This window comes from Rhinolophus sinicus, chromosome 8, assembly GCF_057876585.1.
Source record: "Rhinolophus sinicus isolate RSI-liver-muscle chromosome 8, RSI-T2T, whole genome shotgun sequence".
NCBI classification, from domain to species: domain Eukaryota; kingdom Metazoa; phylum Chordata; class Mammalia; order Chiroptera; family Rhinolophidae; genus Rhinolophus; species Rhinolophus sinicus.
Genome location: NC_142508.1, coordinates 45,077,035 through 45,099,625, shown reverse-complemented (window position 1 = coordinate 45,099,625; position 22,591 = coordinate 45,077,035). Strand labels below are relative to the sequence as shown.

Sequence of the window (22,591 nt, the reverse complement as noted above, 5' to 3'; positions counted from 1 at the left end):
TGCCAGAAGAAGGAAGAGGTGCTGGGTGGGAAATGGCTGCTGCCAAGAGGCTCCTCTCCCGGACACGCCATGCAGACCCGGTCCAGAAACAACTCTTACTTTCTAATGAATAGACGCCTCATAGACTTTTGATGGCTTAGGAAGTATATATTTTTTCCATTGGTACAAGTAACATTGTAGATTTCATAAGCCAAAAATGGTCAGCTCTCAGTGATTCCATAAGGTGAGCCCAGTGACATGCTGTAAGAGCACTGGCCTCAGAGTTGGACTTGAGTTTGAGCTCTCACTTTGCCTCTTCCTGGCTGTGTGATCTGACCTCTCTGAGCCTCGGGTCCCTCCTCTGCGAAATGGGTAGAATGATAGCACCCACGTTTCGGGGTCACTAGGAAAGGTTCCCTGCACTCTTGCATGAGACCAGAACATGAGGCAGGGCCCGAAAGGAGGGGCACAGGAAGTTGGGAGGCGTGCTGAGGCAGAGCTTGGGTTGTAGAATCAAGTAGAAGTGGGTTCGAATTCTGGGTCCCTTCATGCCTGTGTGACCCGGGACAAGTCGTTCAGTCACTCTGAGCCTAAGTTTTCTCATCAGTGAAAGGGGGTACGATGAGTTAGCTCCTAGTGTCGCTGTGCAGATTAAATGAGATGCAACTTGCTGATACGGGTATAACATGCCATCCATGGTAAATGGGTACTTCATCTAGCAATTTCAAGTAATCCAGTTTAAAACACACGTGAAGAACTAACAATATAACAAAATAATGTGAGTTGTGCTGCTGAGTGTGTCTGGATTTCACACTTGGGCCTCCTCACGTAGAACTAACTACATGCGGCTCCTGTCTGTGGATCCCTAACAGTTACCTGAAGGCTGAACTTATGTAAATAGAACAATGTAATTTCAGCAAATAAGTAAAAAGACATGAATACACCGTCACCTGTGAAGATAACCGTCTTCTTCAGACTGTGACAAGCAGGGGAGAGAGGACAGGGCACCCATAGGCCAGTATGAAGCTGCAACTACCCCAGTCTTCTCAAGTCAGGTGTCCCGGGGAGGGTAGTGGCCCAGAAGCAACCCTGTGGGCTGTGTCCAGTCTGCCTCTACCTCTGCCGTCCATGAGCATGGCCTTGAGCAGGTTGAAGGCCACCAGCCCATGCTGCCCTCCAGTAGAGGTTTATTGAGCACCTACTGTGTGCCAGGCACTGTTCTCAGCACTGCGAATACAGCAGTGGTCAGTGAACAAAACAGACACATTTTCATGGAGCTGACACAGTAGTGGGAAGAGACAGATAAGAAATAAAAGGAAGAGGGAAAAGCCACTGTGTGCTAAGTGTCGACAAATGTTAAGTAATGGGGATAGAAGAGCAGAGATGGGGTGTTGATGGGGTGAGATCTGGGATAATACGGTCAGCAGAAGCCTCCTGGGAGGGTAACATTTCAGCCAAGACCTGAAGGAGGGAAGGAGGGAGCCATGTGGGGATCTGCGGGAAGAGTGTTCCAGGCAGAGGGAATAGCCAAGGCAGAGGCCGTGAGGAGGAAGTGTTTCTGGCGTGTTTGAGGAGCAGCAGGAGGCCAGTGTGGCTGGAGCAGTGTGAGCAAGGGGGAACCTGGATGGAGATGTCAGAGGTGACGGGGGCAGATTGTGTGGCTTCCCCTGGGCCCTGTGGGAACCTTATCCTTTACCCTGAGTGAGATGGAGCCACAGAAAGGCTCTGAGCAGCGAGGGACGTGATCTGACCCTGGTGTCCACGGCTCCCTCTGGCTGCATGTAGGCGTCAGACTGGGAGGGGTGGGAGCAAGGAGACAGAAGAGACTGCTGTGGTGGTCCAGGCAGGACTCTTGAGCCCAGCCGACCTGTGACGCTTTCCTCCCCGCCTCTGTTTCCCATTTGCCAGCTGCTAAGGAAGAGGCACATCGGAAATGACATTGTGACGATCATCTTCCAGGAGCCGGGGGCGATGCCTTTCACCCCCAAGAACATCCGCTCACACTTTCAGCACGTTTTCATCATTGTCCGAGCCCACAACCCCTGCACTGAGAACGTCTGCTACAGGTACGCACCTCCCCACCTGGGGATTGCCCCACCCCACCCCCTACACACACAGGAGGTCCCAGAAGCTCTGTCCAGCGTCCAGGCAGCATGCAGAGGCAGACAGCGCACAGACAGCTGGCCCAGGAGGGCTGCCTCCTGTGTTTCTTTTTGTGCTTCAGGAGGGGAGATCTACTCACACACTCTATCCCTTCTAAGAGTGATGCTCAGCCGGAAAGGGGCGTGATGTGCCAGCTTTGATAAGGAAGCCATCTAGGATTTGTATTTCCCAAGAATCTTTTGGTTACAAGTGGCAGAAAACCCGCCTCAATCTGGCTTAAGACAAAAAGGCAAATTGTATCTACTGGCTCTCACACCTGACAAGTTCAGGCCCAGCTGGGTCTGCTCCGCTTTCCTGTACGTTGCTTTATTTGCTGGCAGCTCTGCACATAACATCCTCCCCGCTGCAAATCCAGCAAAAAGCTAGCCTTCTCCAGGAAAAGAAGCCCCAGAATTAAGGCTTTGTTGACTTGGCTGGGGGCCAGGCGCCCATCCTAAACAAAACTACCAGGCACCCCTGGGCAACCAGTGTGTGGAGTGAGGGCCCAAAGAGAAATCGGAAGACGGACGGACAGAGGCAGGGCAGGCAGGGACCCCCCTCATGAGGTATTGCTGAGGCTTTTAGTTCACAGATCAACAAGTGACACAGCCCTCAACTCATTCAGTGTCCTCTCCAAGCACCAGCTATAACCTGGTCCCCAAAGGCCAAATGGAAAGCTCTCTGAGTGTGGGGTGAGGATACAGCCATGGTCCTTGAGAACCAGCCTATCAGTAGCTCAGGCTAAGGTTAGCACTTAACCCTGGAGCAGCACTGCAGGCTCTGGGGAATGGGCTCTTGAGTGTTATTTTCCATCTTTTGAAAATGGTTTGAAATTCAAAAGAAACAAAATGTAAAATTCAAAAGTGAAAAAAGATCCCAGCCTCCCTCCCACCTCTGACCCTCATCGCCCCAGTTGCCCTTACAGAGGCAACTCCTGGCAGCAGTTTCCTGTGCATTGTGACATTTTGTGCACACACAGGCATATACTCACAGGTATTCCTTGTCCTCCTTAATACAAAGGGAAGCCTATCACACAGCTATTCTGCATCCTGTGTTTTTCACTCAGAGGTCCTTAAAATCTTTCCAAACCAGTATATAAAGTACTTCTTCAGTCCTTATGACTACATAATATCCTGTTACATGCATGATGCCTGGAATCTTCCCCACCCCCGTCAGTGGGCATTTGTGTTGTTTCCTGCCACCTGCTGCTACAGTCCACCCTGCAGGGAATAACCTGCTTATCCTCTCATTGCGCCCATGTCCAAGTTCAGCTGGGGTAGATCAAGTCCTAAAAATGGAGTGACTAGGTCAAGGATATATGCATAGGTGCACTGGTTGCCTTGATGGAATTGCCAGAATCTACTAGTTTCTTCTCTCAGCCGGATGTATGAGAGAAGGGAGGGAGTTCCGATGTGCGGCACTTGCTGTTAAGAACCTCTGTGCTGGGTATGTTGCCCCAGACACGTGGCAGGGCCTCCAGGCAGCACAGGCCCAGACCTGAGGCCCTTTCTCCACCCAGGCCGCCACCCACCCGTTTGTTCCCGGCACATTCAGCCGCAGCTGCAAGAGCCTACGCCTGTGTGGCTTGAAGTCACTCAAATGGTGTCCCATGTTTCTTGGCAGCTGAAAAGTAGCGCTGCTGAGGGAAGACGGAGTTGTTCCTGCACACATACACACGCATACACACCCGGAGGAGGAGGCAGCCCTCTCATAGCACCTCAAAGGCAGGGGCTGAGCAGGGTTGCTGGGCCCTTCTCCCCTTCCTCACCACCCTGAGCTCCCCTCTCCTACCTGAGTCATCAAAACAGCCTGCAGCTGACCTCTCATCTTTCCAGACCAGCTTTTGCATGGTCTACGGGATGATTTCTTTTCTCTGAGATACAAACCCTTCCTGTTTTTTACAATTTAATTTGAAATGTTTTTATTATGCAGAATTTTAAACATTCTGAAAAGTATAGAAAATAATGTAACAGACACCCATGTGCCTACCACCAGATTTAACAGATGTTAACATTTTGCCATGTTTGCTTCCGCTCTCTTTTTATTTTTAAAGAAAGAAAATGTCAGTGATACAATCAAAGCTGCCCCCTCCTGCACCCTCTCCCTTCCTCTTTCCTCTTTCCCCAGGGAGCTCTTCTCTGGACAGACCTTTCCCTGTCTCCCCTGTGTTTCTGTCACAGCGCTCGTCACACTATAAAAATGACTTCCTGATGTGGCTCTTGCCTCCCGTGAAGGTAACCCCATGTCATATTTACCTTCATATGTCTATCGTGGCACAGTGCTTGCCGTATAGGGGGACCTAGAGACGTTTTTTCTGGCTAGAAAGATGCCTGGCCCAAACGCTGTGGACAGAGAGAAAATAGTTGTTAATAATTGTGAGTACTCTAGAAATACTTACTGAGCTACAGTGAGCAGGTGACCTGGTGGTCACACCATCTCCTGGTTGTATACGAGTTGCTGTCCTTTCCTGTTTCAAGTGTGCTGTTTCTGAATGGCACCCCAGCATCCCTGCAGCCTGTGGGCTGTGAAAACCTAGTCCCTGCTGCTGGGGAAGTGAGGGACCAGCTGTTCTGATTGTCCAGAAACCTTCAACAGCTTGCAATTTCATGATTCTTAAATTCATGAATCAGGACTATGGGAAAAGCCAAAATCTGTCACTATAAACAGCCAAGTGCTGAATGAAGAAGTTGCAAAGCTGTTCACATCTGTGAAGCACAGTCTGAGTGCACCATTAATTGAGTAGAGAGACTGCTGTGGTCATCTCATCCATCCCCCTGCCTGGGGACAAGGCCACGCCCACAAAGTTTCCCACTGAAGAAAATGTGTGGCCTTTAAAGAACCTTTCCACTGGGAAATGCCTTTTTCTGTCAAAGTTACACACACTGTACATTGGTAGAAATTTGTTTCTTCTTGGTCTGTCTGTTGAAGATTAAATCTTTAAATTTAAATCTTTAAATTACTTTAATCAATTTTGAGCACCTGTGTTGGGAACCAGCTAAGCCCAAGGTGGCCCCTGCCCTCATGGCACTCCCAGGATGTGGAGCAGAATCACTGGACAGTGGAGGTGGAGAGCAGGGGTCACGCAGGAGCTCCCTCGATGGTTTCCTGCACAGGATCAGGTTCTTCCCAGCCCTTGCGTCATGGGGCAACCATGGTGATCCTTGCAGATTGTCAGTCTGATTGTCACCCTTTGCTAGCCTCTACATCCATCAAGGACCCAGCAAGAAGCAGGTGCCCCACTCAGGGTTTTAACTGAAAGAGTTAATGAACTCACAGCGGTGGCTAAGGGAACCGATACAGGAAAGTGAGGGTTGGGGTGGGGGTGGGGGGCCAGCAGCTGCAGGGAGCCATTACCCCAACCCCTCAGCTTGATGAGGTCTGAGGGGGATGGAAGACGTTTCTGGAAGCTAGAGAGAACTATGGCTCTGGGAGAGGGGCTACCCGACAGGAGCTATGGCTGTGAGTAAAGAACTGCAGCCAGTACCACTATCCCAGCCCAGCAGGGAGGCAGTGAAGAGAAATCAATACTCCACCCTCTCTTACCTGCCCATCACCTGCCTGTACTTCTGGTGGCTGAAGCCAGCGGGCACAGGAACACAGGTGAAGATGACCTATCCGTAGAAACCTATCTTCCAGGACACTTAAGTGCAGAGAATGGCAGGGACTGGCTCTGGGGATACAAACGGTGAATAGCCAGCCCAGGTGGTGAAGTGGTTGCGCTCATGATCAGGATGAAAAGTACCTGGCCCCTGGTGACCGTATCAGCCTCCTGCTCTTTGCTCTCTGGGCTCCGGCTACCCCGGCTTCATCTCCCCTCACTATGCTCTTTCCCATTCGGTCCTTGCACATGCAGCACCCTCCCCTCAGCTCTTCCTCTGGCTCCTGCTCAGCCTCAGATCCCAGTTTAATTGTCACTTCCTTGGAGGAGCCCTCCCAGATTCCCTCTGTTCAAATCAGGTCCTTCTATTGTTCTGTACACTCCATTCCCTTACAAGTTAATTTGTGAGTGTTTGTTTAGTATGTCTGTCCAACTAGATTAAAGGCTCAGGAGGGACAGGGACCACGATATCCCAATGTCCAAGGGATAGGGCATCCCAGTAATGGTTGTTAAAATTCATTACTCTCTGTCAGAGTAACAGTGAGACTGTTAAAATTCAGTCTCACTGTCTACCTTGTCAAATTGGGGAAGTGGGGTTAGGAGTCAAAACCTGAACAAGTCTTAAATGGTGTTTGGGGTTTATGGAATATGTTTTAGTCAAGAATCTCATTACTTAAAAAATTGTCCTACAGTAGGAAGTCGCTCCTAACACCACACTCACAAGTTGAGGTTTTCAAAGGGGCTGAATACAATGCTCTTTAAGAAAAACTTAGTGAACTTATTGCTCATTCATTTACAACATCTCTTACCATTTTTTAATCATTACATAAACAGCATAATTCACGGTGACTCTGTAGTCCCTTGAAATGTCTTTCAGCAAGAGTTGTCTTCCTCTGGCCCTGGGTGATCACTCTGCTTTGCTTGGTTTTTGAAATCATCTGCCCTATAGCCTCTGAGCTACTTGATTTGGTCAACAGAACGTCACACCCAAGATACTCATCAAATCTCCAAGCTTGACCTACCAGCAAATCTTTTCCCCCATTGAAGCCAGGGCTGCTTCCTTTTGGAAGCCTCGATGGACAGCGGGCCTGCTTACCTCGCCTCCGTTTCTCTACCTTGCACTTCTCCTCCCCCCAACTCTGCTAACTGCCAGTGTATCACCTGTCCAGGGTTGGAGCATAAAGAGGAAACGAGAGGCAGGGAAGTGTCACGGGGACTGCAATTGCAGCTAGCTGCATGTTCTCTGGGCTCTTCAGAGGCTCCCTGTCCACCCTCTAGGTCTCCCAGGCAGACGGCCAATCTCAGTCTCCTCCCAGCTATCAGGGTCACCTGGGAGGTCCCTACCTGAGGAGTGGAGCAGACACAGTGGGGCTCACTGCCCAGCTTTCGCCACAGACTTCCTCCCAGTAGGATCTTCCTTCTCTCTGTAGTTTACATGGTGAGAAGGTTCAAGAGTTTCGGGGAACGGCTTTTACATCATTTCATTTTCACAGTCTCACTCAGTGGCTGTCTGATTTCTGTCATAGAGGCAGCAGTCAAAACTGAAGTAGAGAGGGTCCCATGCTAACTTCCTGTCACAATGAATTTTCAAAGTGACCTTTGTTGAGATGATTTACAGAGTGTACTAAACAGTGTTACCCAAGTGCTTTAAAGAACTAGATCACATCAACATTCCCTATCAGTCAGGTGTTCTACAGCAATGCAGCTTAACAAACCAACCCAAAACTCAGTGGTTCACAGACATTAACATTTCTTTCTGGCTCCCACGTCTGCAGATCAGCTGAGGTCTGGTTGACCTTGGCCCTAGGCCAAGGTTGGGTCCAGGTCTGCTGCAGGTGTCCCTCAACCTTCTGGGACCAGTAGGCCACCTAGGATATGTTCATGTCATGGCAGGAGCACAAGAGGCAAGCGCCCCTTCTGCCGTCCCCCACCATGGCATGCTCTGCTTGAAAACCATTGGCCAAATCAAGTCATGTGACCAGTCCCAGCATCCATGTGGTGGGGATGGACCTGCCCACGATGGAGGAGAAGGAGTGAATTTTTGCCAAACTAAAATCTACCATATGGTCTATACAGTCATCCCTCCACATCAAGGGGTATTAGTTCTAGGCACCTGCTGTGAATACCAAAATCCCAGGACGCCCAAGTCCTTTACATAAAATGGCATAGTGTTTGCATATAACCTACGTACATCCTCCCATATACTTTAAATCATCTCTAGATTACTTATATTACCGAGTACAATGTAAATGCTATGTAAATAATTCTATACTATATTGTTTAGTGAATAATGACAAGAAAAAAATCTGTGCATCTTCAGCACAGCTGCAACCATCTTAGGCCTGACTACATAGCTCATGTCAGCACCAATGTAACTTTTTCTTTCAAATATTTTTGATCCATGGTTGGTGGAATCTGCAGATGTGGTCCCCGCGGATATGGAGGGTCAACTGTATGTATGTAAAATGAGAAAAACTGAAGTGGAATGATGCTAGGAGATGTATTTGCATTATCAATGGACACTCTGTATAGGAAGTAAAAATACACATATGTGCCCTTAGACTTTCTAAAGTTTCCAATCTAGTCAGCAGTACTTCTGTTCTTAGAAAGGACACTCCTATTTCTGATCGTGTATTTTCTGTCTGACGGGACTCTCAAGTGCCTTTCTTTCTACCATCTAAATGCTTTCTCCCTCCTCAGTATGGCTGTGACCCGATCCAAAGACGCTCCTCCTTTCGGCCCCCCCATCCCCAGTGGAACCACATTCCGCAAATCTGATGTCTTCAGAGACTTCTTGCTGGCCAAGGTGATTAACGCGGAGAACGCCGCACACAAGTCGGACAAGTTCCACACCATGGCCACCAGGACCCGCCAGGAGTACCTCAAGGACCTGGCTGAAAACTGTGTCTCCAACACACCCATTGACTCCACAGGCAAATTCAACCTCATCTCCCTGACCTCCAAGAAGAAGGAGAAGACAAAAGCTCGGGCAGGCGCTGAGCAGCACAGTGCAGGCGCCATCGCCTGGAGGGTGGCGGCTCAGGACTATGGCCAGGGGGTGGAAATTGACTGCATTTTGGGAATTTCCAACGAGTTTGTGGTGCTCCTGGACCTACGCACCAAGGAGGTGGTGTTCAACTGCTACTGCGGGGATGTCATTGGCTGGACCCCAGACTCCTCGACGCTCAAAATCTTTTATGGGCGAGGGGACCACATCTTCCTACGGGCCACAGAGGGCTCGGTGGAGGACATAAGAGACATCGTCCAGAGACTGAAGGTAAGGGAGCGAGCTCAACAAGGGCGCAGCCGTTGTGTGGTTTGACAGAGGCCTTAGGAACCACTGAAATGCCTCCCCTAGCCCTGTCTGGTAGAACACTAATTGGCCCCAAGAGAGTCAGAATTGTCACTTACACTCGTAAGTCCTGCAGCCTGGGTTTCTTCTGAGGAAGTTTGGGCCAGGGATCCCGGGCTGTCCATGCCATCACTTTGGGAAGACAGAAGGCATGTTTCTTCACTCTATAGGTTGATAGAAAATACAAGTTTAAGCTTATTTTAAAAATGTAAGGGTACTTTCTAAAAGAATTAATATAGAGTAGAAAGCTTCCAGGCCATTAAAGGATAAATCATAAGCAGGCCATATGGGGAATATAACAAAGCGTGATAAAAGAAATAAGAACAAACATAAAATTGTATGGCAGGAATAATTCCACATCAGAAATCACAATAAATGTGAGTGGTTTAACTTCCCCTATTCAAAGACAAAGATTCGGTCTGGATAAGAATCTGACCCTAAACTCCTGGCGGACAGCTTAGGCTCAGACCGTTGGCCAAGCCAAGGGTGGCAGAGTCGCTTCAAGGAAAATAACAACTTAGTTGGTAATGGCTGCTTAAAGCATTGTGCTAAGAAGTACTCAGGTCACATGAGCTCTGTGAGAAAGAATGCTGTGGTCAGTGATTGTCTCTCAGTGGGTTTAGCAGAAATGGCACTTCCTGCATGTGAACACAGGTTTAAGTCCCTGCATTGCCACTTACCGTCTGAGTGACCTTGAGCCAAGTTTGTTTTTTTGTTTTTTTTTCCATTGGGGAATATTGGGGAACGGTGTGTTTTTTCCAGGACCCATCAGCTCCAAGTCATTGTTCTTCAAGCTAGCTGTGGAGGGCGCAGCTCAGCTCCAAGTCCAGTCGCCGTTTTCAATCTTAGTTGCAGGGGGCACAGGCCACCATCCCATGTGGGAATTGAACCGGCAACCATGTTGTTAAGAGCTCTTGCTCTAACCAACTGAGCCATCCAGCCGCCCCTGGGCCAAGTTATTTAACCTCTGTGTGATTCAGTTTCCCCATCTGAAAAATGGGAACAATAATCATCCTACATCATATGAAGTTTGAAGGATTGCCCAGGTAAGCTAGTTTGATTTGGCGGGCAGTGATCTCCAGATGCCACTGTGGCTGCTTGTGGTCATCACCCTTTGGGGCCTCTGCACTCTGGTTAAGTTCAAGTTGGACTGGTGGAGCCCTGCTCTCAGATCCCCTAACTCCAGAATTCATGCCCAGCTTTAGGTAACAACAGCTAATGTTTAGGTTTCACAACAGGATGTGAGGTCTGTGAACCAGGGCCTCGTCCTGTTTTACTCAGTTGCTTACCTCATATGCGTAGATCAGGGCTGGCGCAGACTGTGCTTCCCCGAAAATAAGACCTGCCGGACCATCAGCTCTAATGCCTCTTCTGGAGCAAAAATTAATATATTTATATTAAAATAAGACCGAATCTTACATAATATAAGACTGGATCTAATATAACATAATATAATATATAATATAATACCGAGTATAATATAATATAATACTGGGTCTTATATTAATTTTTGCTCCAAAAGACGCGTTAGAGCTAATAGTCTGGCTAGGTCTTATTTTGGGGGAAACATGGTAGTTGCTGTTCAGTAAATACCGATGAACTGGTTAGTTGAATGAGTTTATTGAACCCTGCTTCTATGCTAATAAGCATTTTACACGCATGATCTCACAGTCCACCAACCCCCACCCCACCCCCGGAGTGGAGGTGCTCTTCTTATCCGTCCCTTCTTGACAGATGAGGAAATTGAGGCTCATAGAGCTATAGATACTCACATAAGGTTATACAGCCAGTAGGTGGCAGACTGGGGTCAGAATCCAGGTTTTTCTGACTCTGAAACCTATCTGCACCCAAACTCAAGACTGGTAGCTGACTGCTTACTCAGCATCTCCACTCAGGTGGCTATAAACCCCTGAAACTTAACATGTCCAAGAAACTCCTGGTTTTCCTCCCCTACCTCCTAGAGTTTTTCTGTCTCAGTAAAGGATACGTCCGTCACTCCATTTGTTGAGGTCAGAAGCCTTGGCATCCGCCTCGCTCCTCTGTCACATCCACATCCAGTCTGTCAGCCCCGCCTCCGGTAGGCAGAGTCCAGCTACTTCTCCCCCTGGCCTGTCCTGGACTATCCAGTAGTCTCCTCACTCGTCTCACTCACTTTCATCCTTGCTTCCCTGATCACATCACTGCTCTAACTGGGGGATCTGGCTATACTGGGCCTGCCTTTACACAGGGCAGTGAGCAGCTGACGCGAGCAATGGATGCCCCCTTTCACCATTTGGCCATGGTTCCTCCCACTTGCATGTCACTTACATTACCCACCAAGCACCCCAGCTTGTGAGCCTGGGCCCAGGGGGCGGGGCCTCCCTGAGGAAATGGCTTTTATACTGAGGCAAGAGCAATAAGTAAGAATCATCCTGATGAAGAATGAGGAGGAAAGAAATAAAAGAAATGGCAGGAGGAGCAGCAGGGAATACAGCAGGTGGCTAAAAGCAAGAGTTTGGGAGTCAGACCTGCTCTGTTACCTTGGGGTACTGACATCACGTCAGTCTCCGTACCTATAAAATAAGCCAAGTACGTGTACTACCTCCTAGGGCTTACCCAGTGCCTGGCACACAAAAATCAGTCCCCAGGAAAATGAGCTTTAAAAGGGGAGCCTGGGGTGGTGTGACCCCATGGCATGGCAGTGGTTCCTTCAAACTGATCTGTGCCTTTGGTCTCATAAGGTGTCACGGAGCTGTTCTGGAACCTTCTAAACATCAGAAATGGTTCTCTGCAAAGGGGACAGCAGTTTTAGGACACTGAGTTCCCCTACCAGCTCTCCTTTCCCTGTGCAAATGACCCAAAGCAGCTCTAGTGGGTAGTTGCAGACTGACCTACTAGTAGCTAGAATAAGGTGGGAGTTTATTTCCCTCATAGTTAGTACTCAGGCTGGTCGAGGCTGGCAGGGACAGCTCAGGCACCCAAGGCCCTTCCCTTCGGTATCATATTTATCTGCATGGTCATGGCGGAGCCACTCCATAGCCATGTTCCTGTCCACAGGAAGAGCGAAAGTGTGAGCATGGAGGGCAAGCAATTTTATTTTTAAGGACACAAAGTAGAAGTTTCATCCCTTCGACTCGTATCCTGTTGGCCAAAACCAAGTCATGCATATATATGTCCACACCCAGCTGTGAGGGGAGCTGAGAAATGTGGTCCCCAACTAAGTGGCCCTGTACGCATCAGAGCTCTGACTTGCGGTGAGGGGTCTTATTATTCAAAGGAAGGACGGGAGAGCGGAGACTGGTGGCAGTAGACAGTCTTGCTGTGGCATGGCAGTGTTTGAGCTGCCTGGGCCTCTGAAGGTTGGGCCGTCCCCAGGACTCCCAGGGCTGCTGTAGCCTGATTGGTCACAGGCACAGACACACAGGCTTTTCATTATCACCCACAGCCACATTCTGTGGATACTGAATTTGGGGTGACTGCTTCAAAGGCAAGAAGAATTTTGACTCCCAAAACAAAAGTAGTGGGCGAGGATAAATCCAGTCACGCTTTCCCTTTGGAAGCTGTAAACGGTAGGCTTTCCTTTCAAACCAGTTTTTAGAACTTTTTGATTACGGAGAATTTCAGACATCCACAAAAGTACAGGGACTCACGTAACGCACTCCTAGCCTTATCACCAGCTTCCCCAGTTATGAGCCCAGGGCCGGCCTTGTCTTCTTTCCCTCCCTTCCCTTCCCCCTGATCGTTTTGAAGCAAATCCTAGACAGCGTGTAATTTCCTCTGTAAACATTTCAGTATTTATCTCTGAAACATACAGAGTCTTAAAAACAGTTTTGTCGTTATCATATGTAAAGAATTAACAATAATTTTTTACCGTGTTGGGTTATGAAATAAATTACAGTGCCTCAACCAACAGTTTTCAAGGATAGGATAGGATAGGAAAGAATGAAAAGTATCGGAATATATCCCAGTGGGTAAGGATCCTCCACTGTTTGGGGGAGTTCCCGTCTTACATGTTCCCCCCAATTCCCACATTCTCACTATCCAAATAGGAACCAAACGGATGTGATTACATTTTCAGCTAAGTCCTTTCGCATCTAAACTCTCATTTCTTGCTACCCATAGTCACGAATGTGATCAATTTGGATTGCAAGGAAAATTTTTGTGTCTATGGGTGTGTGTGTACATATGTGAATGCATAGTGTGGCTTGTGACAAAATTATTTCTTTCTTTGTGTAGTGGTCGGAAAAGTGTGAAAGCCACCGCTCTAATAGGTACATCAAATAGCATAATTTCTAGCCAGAGAATGACTTCTCCCAGGAAATTGGAACCATCACATATTTTCTTTCCTTAATGCAGTTTTAGGAAAGGGTAGACAGATCTTGATGGAACTTGCATAATAGCCATAGCTTGTTAAGTTCATCTTTTTATCACAAGAAGAGGCTAGAACCCTTGCGGATGTGCTGGGGATTCTGGAAGAGGACAGGGCGTTGTGATTAGTAGATCCTCACATCCATGGTGATAGAGCGTCATGGTGAAAATCTCACACAAATGAAGCAGGGAGTAAATTGGAGGCGAGGCCCCATGTGGTCTGTTCAGGTTCAGGTTGGGGGACAGTCTGAGGAGGAGATTGCAAAGAGATTGGTGCCCCTAAGAATGATATCATGAAGTAAAGAATATGGCATGACCCCCCAACCTAGATAAGATCTCAGGGTCTCTGATTTGTTGCTTCTCCAACTTATTTGGTTAGAGTCATTATATCAACCAGGGTTCGATATTTGTGGCTTAAAACAACAAAGATTTACCTCTTGCTCACACCATATGTCCATCTTAGGTTCAGCTGGGGTCTCTGCTTCACATCGTCCTAACTCTGGGACCCCAGCTGACCAAACAGCCACTGTCTGGCTGTGGCAAAGGGGAAGGGCCGACGGAGGGTCTCATGCTGGCAATTAAATGCCCCAGCCCAGATGACATACCAATTCTAGTCACAGCTCATTGGCCCAAAAAGTCCCAGAGTCCACCGATCACAAGGGGGCCAAGAAGTGCCATCTAGGCCGCACGGGGATGGAGGGAGGCGGGGTCGTTTAGAGAGCAGGGCTTGGCTAGTGACTGCTGCCTGGCTGTGAGGCGATAAGCCACATATGCTCGTAGTTGCATAGCCACATTTGCTCTCCAGAAGTCAGGAGCCCAGGCTGGGACTAGGTGGGTTTGTGCTCCTGCACCCTGGCCATCACCGGGGAGAGTAGACGGGGTCAGCAGAGCCTTTGGCCTCAAAGGGGGGGGATCTGACCAGGACCCTTCCACAAGAGCTGACCCCAAACAGCTTCTGAGGCTAGATCCCACCTGTTGCCTGCAGGTGATGACCAACGGCTGGGAGACGGTGGACATGACCCTGAGGCGGAACGGACTTGGGCAGCTGGGCTTCCACGTGAAGTACGACGGCACTGTGGCCGAGGTGGAGGACTATGGGTTTGCCTGGCAGGCCGGCCTCCGACAAGGCAGCCGGTTGGTGGAAATCTGCAAGGTGGCCGTGGTCACACTGACCCATGACCAGATGATCGACCTGCTGCGCACCTCTGTCACGGTCAAGGTGGTCATCATCCCACCCTTCGACGACGGCACGCCCCGCAGGTAAGGGCATCTCCCTGCAAGGCGGGAGCGGGGTAGCAGCTGGCAGTTCCCAGAGTGCTGGCACAGGCCTCCCCAGGGCTATCACTTGAGGTCCTTTCATCTGCAAGAGTGATAACGGCGATGGGGTAGGAGTCCACATCTGTGGATCACTTACTGTATCCAGTTATGGTTTAAATGCCCCATGTGCTTATTGCCCCATTTCATCTCCACAGCAGCCCCATGAGGTGGGCACCCTCATTAGTCCCATTTTCTAGATGACACACATGGCGTTGAAAGCAGCTTGCCCCAGGGCACACTGCACTTCATCCCTTTGTTCCACACATATAGTTATTGAGTCCCTACTGTGTGTAAGCTCCATTCCAAGTGCTCGGTTAGAGCAGTGAACAAAAAATACAGTGCCCGTTCCCTTGGAGTCTTTTGTCCTAGAAGGAAGGACAGACAATAATTAAATAGATAATATAGGATCAGGTGGTTATGAGATCTAAAGAGAATTAAAGTAGGGTAAATAAAGAGTCTGCAACGTGACTTGAGAGGGTACAGGGTGGTCAGGGCAGGCTCCTGGGCAAAAGTTGCCATCTGGTTTTCTGGGCCAGTGGGCCCCAGGGCAGAGTCTCTGAAGTGCAAGTGTGGGGGCATGTTCTTGCAGCACAAGGAGGCCAGTGTGGCTGCAACAGAGTGAGCAGGGGGGAGAGGGGGGAGAAAGGGACAGAGAGGAGACCGGGGGGTGGGGAGACAGACTGGGAGATGCTTTCTGGACACAGTGACAAGCTCCGGTTTTATTCAGTATAGGGTTTGTTTCTTTTCGTTTTTTGTTGGTTTCTTTTTAATGGAACATTTTAAACACATTAAAAGTATACTGAGCCAGCTGTTTCAACATTTATCAACATGTGGCTGTTTTTTGTTTTTTATTGTTTTAAATCTCCTTACCTCCCCACCTTGGACTATTTGAAGCCATTACAATCCTTGGACTGTATCTCTATCCAATCAGGACCTTTAAAAATGTGTTACTGCACTTAAGATTTTTAAGCATTAAGTCACTATCAGTTACCCAACCTGTCTGACTTGCTATCGTATCAGAGAGATATTTTGAAGAACCAGTTGCTTTGGAAATCAGGCTCCTCCTATTACATTTGGTTGATGTGTCTCTTCAGACTCTTAATCCATAAGTTCCCCTCCCTGTTATTTTTTTGTTTTTTCTTGCAGTTGATTTGAGGAAGAAACCAGGCCACTTATTCTTTAGTGTCCCACTTCTTGGAGTTAGCTGTTCGTGTCCCCAGTGTGCTTTCAGCTGTTCCTCTAGTGCATGTATTTCCTATAAACTGGAGTTTGATGTGGAAGCCTGAGCAGATTCTGGTTACATTGCTTTTGGTACCAATCCTTGCCAGGTGTGCGTCCATCAGGAGGCACCATGTTTCTGGTTGTCCCTCTGTGAGTGAGGCTAAGGGCAGTCAGAGGGTTCAGATGGTGGCAGCCTGACCTGTCACCATGCATTCCCCCTCCGCTTTCAGCAGCCACTGTGATCATTGCCTGGACCCGTCACTTCTTTATAGTCGTGACGTGCTCAGTGCTGTCATTCCTTCTTATTTATTGGCTGTAACTCTTCTGAAAAGAACTTGCCTTCAGTAACTATATGATTATTCTGAGGTATAATTTATACAGGGAAGGCAGGATAAGTACAGTTTTAAAATAATGAGTTGGTACCCTAGCCACCTCCAGAAGTGGCCGGAGACAGAGGGAGGGAAAATCACTACATTAGAAGCTCTGGAAACACTGTATAAAGGACAGTCAAGGCTTTGGTCCTCATGGAGCTAATGAATAGATTGGGAGACAGACGATAAACAAGTAAGCAAATAAGATGATTTCATATAGCAAAGGGTGGGGGGTGGGGGGGACAGACACGCATGGTGGGAGGGTCGGCTGTGCAGCGAGATCGCCCAGGTTTGAATCCCAGCTCCTCCCCTTATTAACTGACCCTGGGCAAGTGGCCTCACATTTGTAAAATGGGGACCACAATAGATCCTTTCCCCAAAGGATGGTTGTGAGGTTGGAAGTTAAGACTTGTAAAGCACATAGAACACTACTTGGCCTGTAGGAGGCGCTCTGGAGACAGTAGCTGGTAAGATTCTGGGTGTGAGGAAATAAAGGGCATGACCTGACATTGGACAGGATGCTCGGTAGAGGCCGGAAGGTAAGAAGGAGCCAGAAGAAGGGCCTTGCAGGGAGGGAGTAGCCATCACAAAGGTGAGGACAAAGGCCCTTGGCTTGTTGACAGATCAGAAAGCGTGTCATGTGGCCCGAGCAGTCAGTGAAGAGGACGGAATGAGAGGAGGTGACATGGAGTGCTTATACACGTGACCTCACAGGGCTTGTGTGATCCCTCTTTACAGATAAGAAAACTGAGGCCCAAGAGGATCAGTCTCTTGTGCAGTTATACAGCTAGTAGGTGGCAGAGCAAACTCAGTCTAGGTTTCCCATCTCCATCTGCTCTGCTGCCTTTAGCAGAGCTCGGGCATGCGACTTCTGGAGGCTCCGTTCCACCTTCCTGAGTCCTGCTTGCTCTGAACTTGGTGGGGACAGTTCTGAGCAGGCCTAAACCCTGCAACCAAAGGCTTGGTAACCCACACCCATGCCCTGGTCCCTCAGCCTTGGACCCCAGTGAGGCCCCAGGCATCCCCTTCTTCCAGCCCTTTTCCAGGGCCTCCTGCAGCTCTGCACAGAGGCAAGGCCCAGCTACACCCACTCCAGGCTCTGCAGGGACAAGTCAAGCCGAGGTAGCCCCACAGGCAAGCTCCCCACAGACCCCCTGTCCTCTCTGCACACACGCTCACACCCACACGGGTACATGCAGTAAGCCAGCCCTCCTGTCGGGTGAGTGGCCAAAACTCAGGCAGCACGAGAGGCCGTGAAGGCGTCCAGACTACAGGTAGGGAATAGCTGAAGCGAACGTGAAAGTGTAGGCTCCCTTCTCTGACTTTGGGGAGACAGGCCAGGGAGGGTATGACCAGACAGACGAGTTCTGCTCCCTGCCCTATTTAGAAGAATCATCATCCAGTTCACAGGGGCAGGTGTGGGTTGGACATGTGTGGGCTTTGTTGTTCTTCAAATGCAGACGTATCTGGCTGGCCTCATTTGAAGAGCTGATAACACCAACTCTGGGGTCCCTCGCTCCAACCTCTTGCTGCAACCCTTGCCTCCTGGCGTGGATGTCACGATGAGCTCTGAGGGGAAACACACAGGGATGGACAGGCGCTCTCCCTGCCACCAGCCAGGCTCTGCATGGCATGTATCTGGACCCTGCGCTCTTTGGACTCTGAATAGAGTACAAGGGGTCATCCTTGCATCCCCAGGCCACAAGGCAGGGGTTCTTTACTGAGTCCTGCACTGCTGGCCACAGCTGGGCTGGGCCAGGTAGCCAGGAGGAACCCCTGATGAAATGTGTTATCTTGACCTTGGCTGCCTGCACAGGGTCAGGAAGGATGCTGACCTCTCCTTGTCTCTGTCACGGCCTGATGGGGAAGGTGATCTGAGATGCTTTTGTCCCCTTTAGTTGGACTCCAGACCTCTGGTGGTGGGGGGCGGGGTTGGAAATTCCTCCTGGAGAAGGAAACTTGAAATCGCACGAGTGAGTCAGAGAAATAAGAAAGGAGTCCCCATGGCCCCCAAAAACTAGGCTGTCAGGAATCAAGGCCGGGGGGAGGCAGTGAGAAAAAGTGGTCTGCGAGCCCAGCGCGTCCTCTCTCGGTGTCTGCCGTGTGGAATAGAATATTTAGAATATAGAATATTTAGCTCAGTGTTGTTGGTTGAGCAAAAGACTAGAAGCAATCTAAGTATCCATTCATAGGGGACTGGCTGAGCAAATCCCAGGTCGTTCGTTTGATGGAATAGTGATGGATTATTTAAAGAAAGTGAGGTGAATCCGTGTGTGCCAAGAGGGTCTGGTAAAAAATATTGCAAATTTGGGAGGTGGGGAGGAAGGAAGCAAGATGATATATGGGGTTAAGTGTGCTGTTTTTATTTCCATTTTAAATAGTATTCGTTTATCTGTATGGGATATTTCTGAAAGCATATGTAAGAAACTGGAAGCTGTGGTTTCATTTGGTGGGTGAAACTGGGGGACAATAGGGGAGAGGAATGCCCTGTTATACCACTTTAATCTTGAAAATGAACTCAAAAACTAAATCCAAGAAGTGAGCTTCTCAAACGTTTTTATCCCTATCAGCTCAATAAAATGCAGATTCCTGGGCCCCACCTCAAGGATTCTACTTCAAATGAGCTAAGGTGGGGCTCAGGAGTCTGCATTCCTTGACTGAGTTCTTAGGGTGATTGAGATGCTGATGGTTCTCAGGTGGCTGGGGAGGCAGTGTGTTCCAGAGCCCCCGGGGGGGTGGGGGGGGGTGGACTTCAGAAGGTGGAAGGGAGACTTCAGATTCTGAGTGTGTAGAAAGAGAGGGAGACTGTCCATAGAATTGGCTGGAGAACGCTGGCTAATCAGAAACTGCCTGGAAAAAAAAAAAGAAAGAAACTCCAGAAGGAACTGCCTGTTTATTAAGTACTTTCTACTAATGCTCATAGAATGCTCACAACCACCCCATCTTACAGAATAGGAAACTGAGGTTCTTAGAAGGAAATCCTTCACCCAAGGCCATGGAGGTGGCAGAGCTGGGACCTGAGAGAGCCCAGGAGCCCTGGTTCTCCACCAGTGTATGCTGCCTTCAAGATGATTGGATAAGGTTTCCCTCTTTGAGGTCATACCCAGGGGTTCCTGGCCAAAGCTGAAGCTGTTAGTAACTGGGAGGGGGGAAGTCGTGGACCCCAAAAACTTACCCACTGGCTCCCAAACCGCTGCACAGTGTGCATGGTGGTTATTCCTGTGGGCTTTGGAGTCGACTTGCTGTATTTAAATCCAGTCTCCACCTCTTACTACTTGTGTGACCTTGAACAGGTTACTTCTCTGCCTCATTTTACTTCTCCAAAGTGTGAGGACTGATCAGGACTCTGGTTACCAACAACAGAACCTACTCAAATAGGGTGAAGCAAAAGAGGGACTTTACTGGCTTACGTATCTAACAAGACCAAGATGTAGGGCAAGATTTAGGCACGGCTCTATGCAGGAACTCAGACACCCTCATCAGGAATCTCTGCCACCCATCTCTCCTGCATTGCTGTCATTCTCAGGCCATCTCCTACTTTGTGGGAACAAAGATGGCCCACCCCTCCTTACAGCTGCAGCTTAGGTCTTCCCCAGCTCAGCAGCCCCAGTGAAATTGATCTTTCCCCTGGTAATTCCAGAAACAGTCCCAAAGCTGATGCTCACTGTGTCTGATCAGCCCCACTTTAGGGCACATGGCAATCCTGGGTCACATGCTCATCCCTGGAGCCAAGCAGTGGGGTCAGCCCCACCCAGAGCACACAGATCTATTCTCAGAGCAAAGGTGTGGAAGCTGGGCAGGCAGGAGCAGCAGGTGTGTGCTGCCTGGGGCATGAGGGTGCCCTCCTCCTCTTCCGCCTGGCCTGGCATGTCTGCGGGCTCTGGTAGACATTTGTGTTCTTGTGATTCCTCACCTGGTACCTGGTGAGGCATCCGCACCTACCAATCCAGAGGGACTGCCAGAAGGAGCTGCTGAATGTCAGCTCCGCCCCTCATGCTGCTGAGGGCCCCAGGTGCCAGAGCACATCCTAGGGTCACTTTTTAATGACACCTTAGGAGCCATGCCCTGGGCCCACAGCCTCCCAGCCACCAAGCCCACCAGATCTTTTGCCAGGTGGGTTTGAAAGTTTCCTGGACTCTAGCAGACTCAGGAAAGCCACAGAGGATTGACTCAGTGGAGACATGAGAGCTTCCAGGCCGGGGCTCCACTGAACTGAGCTCCCACAGCTGCTGGGAGGTGGATTTCATGAGCACGGCCCCGTCCTCGGGCTCAGAGCCCCCTCCCTGCTGCACTGCAGCCGTGGTGGAGAATGCCAGCCCAGCCCGCGGATCTCCCCACCTGGAGCCAGGAAAGCCGCGCTGCCTGTGCCAGCCTGGTCTGGGGGGAGTTACAGGCCGTTCTGCATCTATTTCAAGGTTCCGGATTTCATGGCTTTTTTTTTTTTTTTTAACCACCCTGCAAAGTAGGTCACCTGCTCTTCTTCCAGCTGCCTTTGAGATTCTTTGGAACAAGGCAGATACTATCCTTTGATCCTAAAGGCATCTGTCTTTCTGGCCCCAAGTACCGCTAAGGGGGGCCGAGCCAGTCCGTGGGGAACACTGGCTGACTTTGAGGCCAAGGTTAGGGAGAAGGGAGAGGAAGGGAAACGGAGCAGGAGGGAGAGAAGAGAGGAGATGAGGGAGAGAGCAGGCCGGGCAGTCGGAACCTCTGTGTTGGGCCCTGTCCTGGCTGAGGACTCAGAGCTGGTAAGTTTCAGACCACTTTAGAGGGTATCTACTCAGCCTTTAACATGGGCCATCACCGTTCAGATTGGACCAGGAAAACTCGCCCAGTGTTACAAGGCAGCAGGTCTCTCCCAAGCAGCAGGCATGCATGCTGGTGGGCCAAGGCCTTTCTGAATAACGAAGTTTCTCTTCCCAGGGGGTGGCCAGAGACCTATGACATGAATACCTCGGAGCCCAAGCCTGAGCCGGAGAGCATGGCCCCCGGAGGCCGGCCCCCCTACCGCAGCAATGCGCCTTGGCAGTGGAGCGGGCCCGCCTCCCACAACTCTCTGCCAGCCTCGAAGTGGGCCGCTCCTGCCACCCCTGGCCACGCCCAGTCCCTGAGCCGGCCCCCAAAGCAGACCCCCATGGTCCCCTTTCGGGAGTCCCAGCCCCTGCACAGCAAGAGGTAAGGACCCAGCCAGGGCCACCACTCCCAGCCCCTACCTTTCTGCTGCCCTTTTCTCTCATCCCTGTTTTTCCAGTCTCTCCCTTTCCTCACTCTCCTTTCGTTCTTGCCCTTATGCATCCCTTCCCTTCCCTTCATTATGAGCCTCTCGTGTGAGGGCCCAGTGCTGGGAGCTCCGTGTCTGAGGTTGAAAATCCCCCATACCATGTGTGGTTAAAACTGTATTTTTTTAAAAAGTCAAGGGACTGATAAGCACAAAATACAGAATGTGATGACTTCTTAGGAGAGGCAGGAAAGGGAGAAGGGGAGAAGCCCACAGGTTTAGAGGTATTGTCGCCATTCTAGTTCTTGGGGTGAGGATAGCTGCAGAGTTTATTATGATGATATACACCTTACAGATACATTTGTTTGAACATATTATATATTAAAAATTAAAGGCCAATTTCCAAGAAATGAAGGAATCTAACCTGAAGAGGAGCATCTCGTCCCAGGAATGGGCAAGAATAGTCCTCAGCTTCTGGCAGCTCCTGTCAGGCCCCTGTTGGGGGGCAGAGGCTAAGGGGTGGGCGGGGCCAGGATGGGAGAGGGAGAGCCCGGCTTCCTGCTGCTGTTTGCTCAGCAGCCCTCTCTCCATCCCCCCCCGGGAGGATAGCAGCTGAAGCAGATGGATGTGGTTGTGCCTGAGGGCAAGGTCTGTCCCCCTGTGGACGCAGGGGTGTCCTCTTCACTCACCCCCACCTCCTCCTTCCTGTCTCGTTCCAGGCCTGTCAGCTTCCCAGAAACCCCTTACACAGCATCACCAGCAGGGGCCGACAAAGTCCCTCCCTACCGACAGCCTTCTGGGAGCTTCTCCACCCCGGGCTCGGCCACCTACACCAGATACAAGCCATCCCCGGAAAGGTCAGAATCGCTTCATTCTTCAAGTTAAGGAATCTGATGACAGCTGGGGATCCTTCTTGCCCAGGAAATGCACATGTTTCTTGCCGTTTAATAGGGTTTCTGACTCGCTGCAGGTCACCAGGACCTCCAGGAGGATTGGCTGTGTCTATTAAGGACAGAGCTTTCCTTGCAGCAGAAATTTGGTTGCCACTT

At 49.9% G+C, this 22,591-nt stretch overlaps 1 protein-coding gene across 10 annotated transcripts in view; it reads left to right on the top strand.

Annotated features, from left to right (window-relative positions):
* SIPA1L3 (signal induced proliferation associated 1 like 3) overlaps positions 1–22,591 on the top strand; it is a 218,067-nt gene that overhangs the window by 145,522 nt on the left and 49,954 nt on the right. For 9 of the 10 annotated variants that reach the window (XM_019751424.3, XM_019751421.3, XM_019751427.3 and 6 more), the window contains 5 exons: positions 1,888–2,045; positions 8,420–8,996; positions 14,404–14,678; positions 21,248–21,499; positions 22,262–22,399. In XM_019751424.3, the coding sequence (XP_019606983.3) occupies positions 1,888–2,045; positions 8,420–8,996; positions 14,404–14,678; positions 21,248–21,499; positions 22,262–22,399 (1,400 nt within the window). The remainder of the gene's footprint in view (positions 1–1,887; positions 2,046–8,419; positions 8,997–14,403; positions 14,679–21,247; positions 21,500–22,261; positions 22,400–22,591) is intronic. The other variant, XM_019751429.3, reaches the window with a different exon arrangement.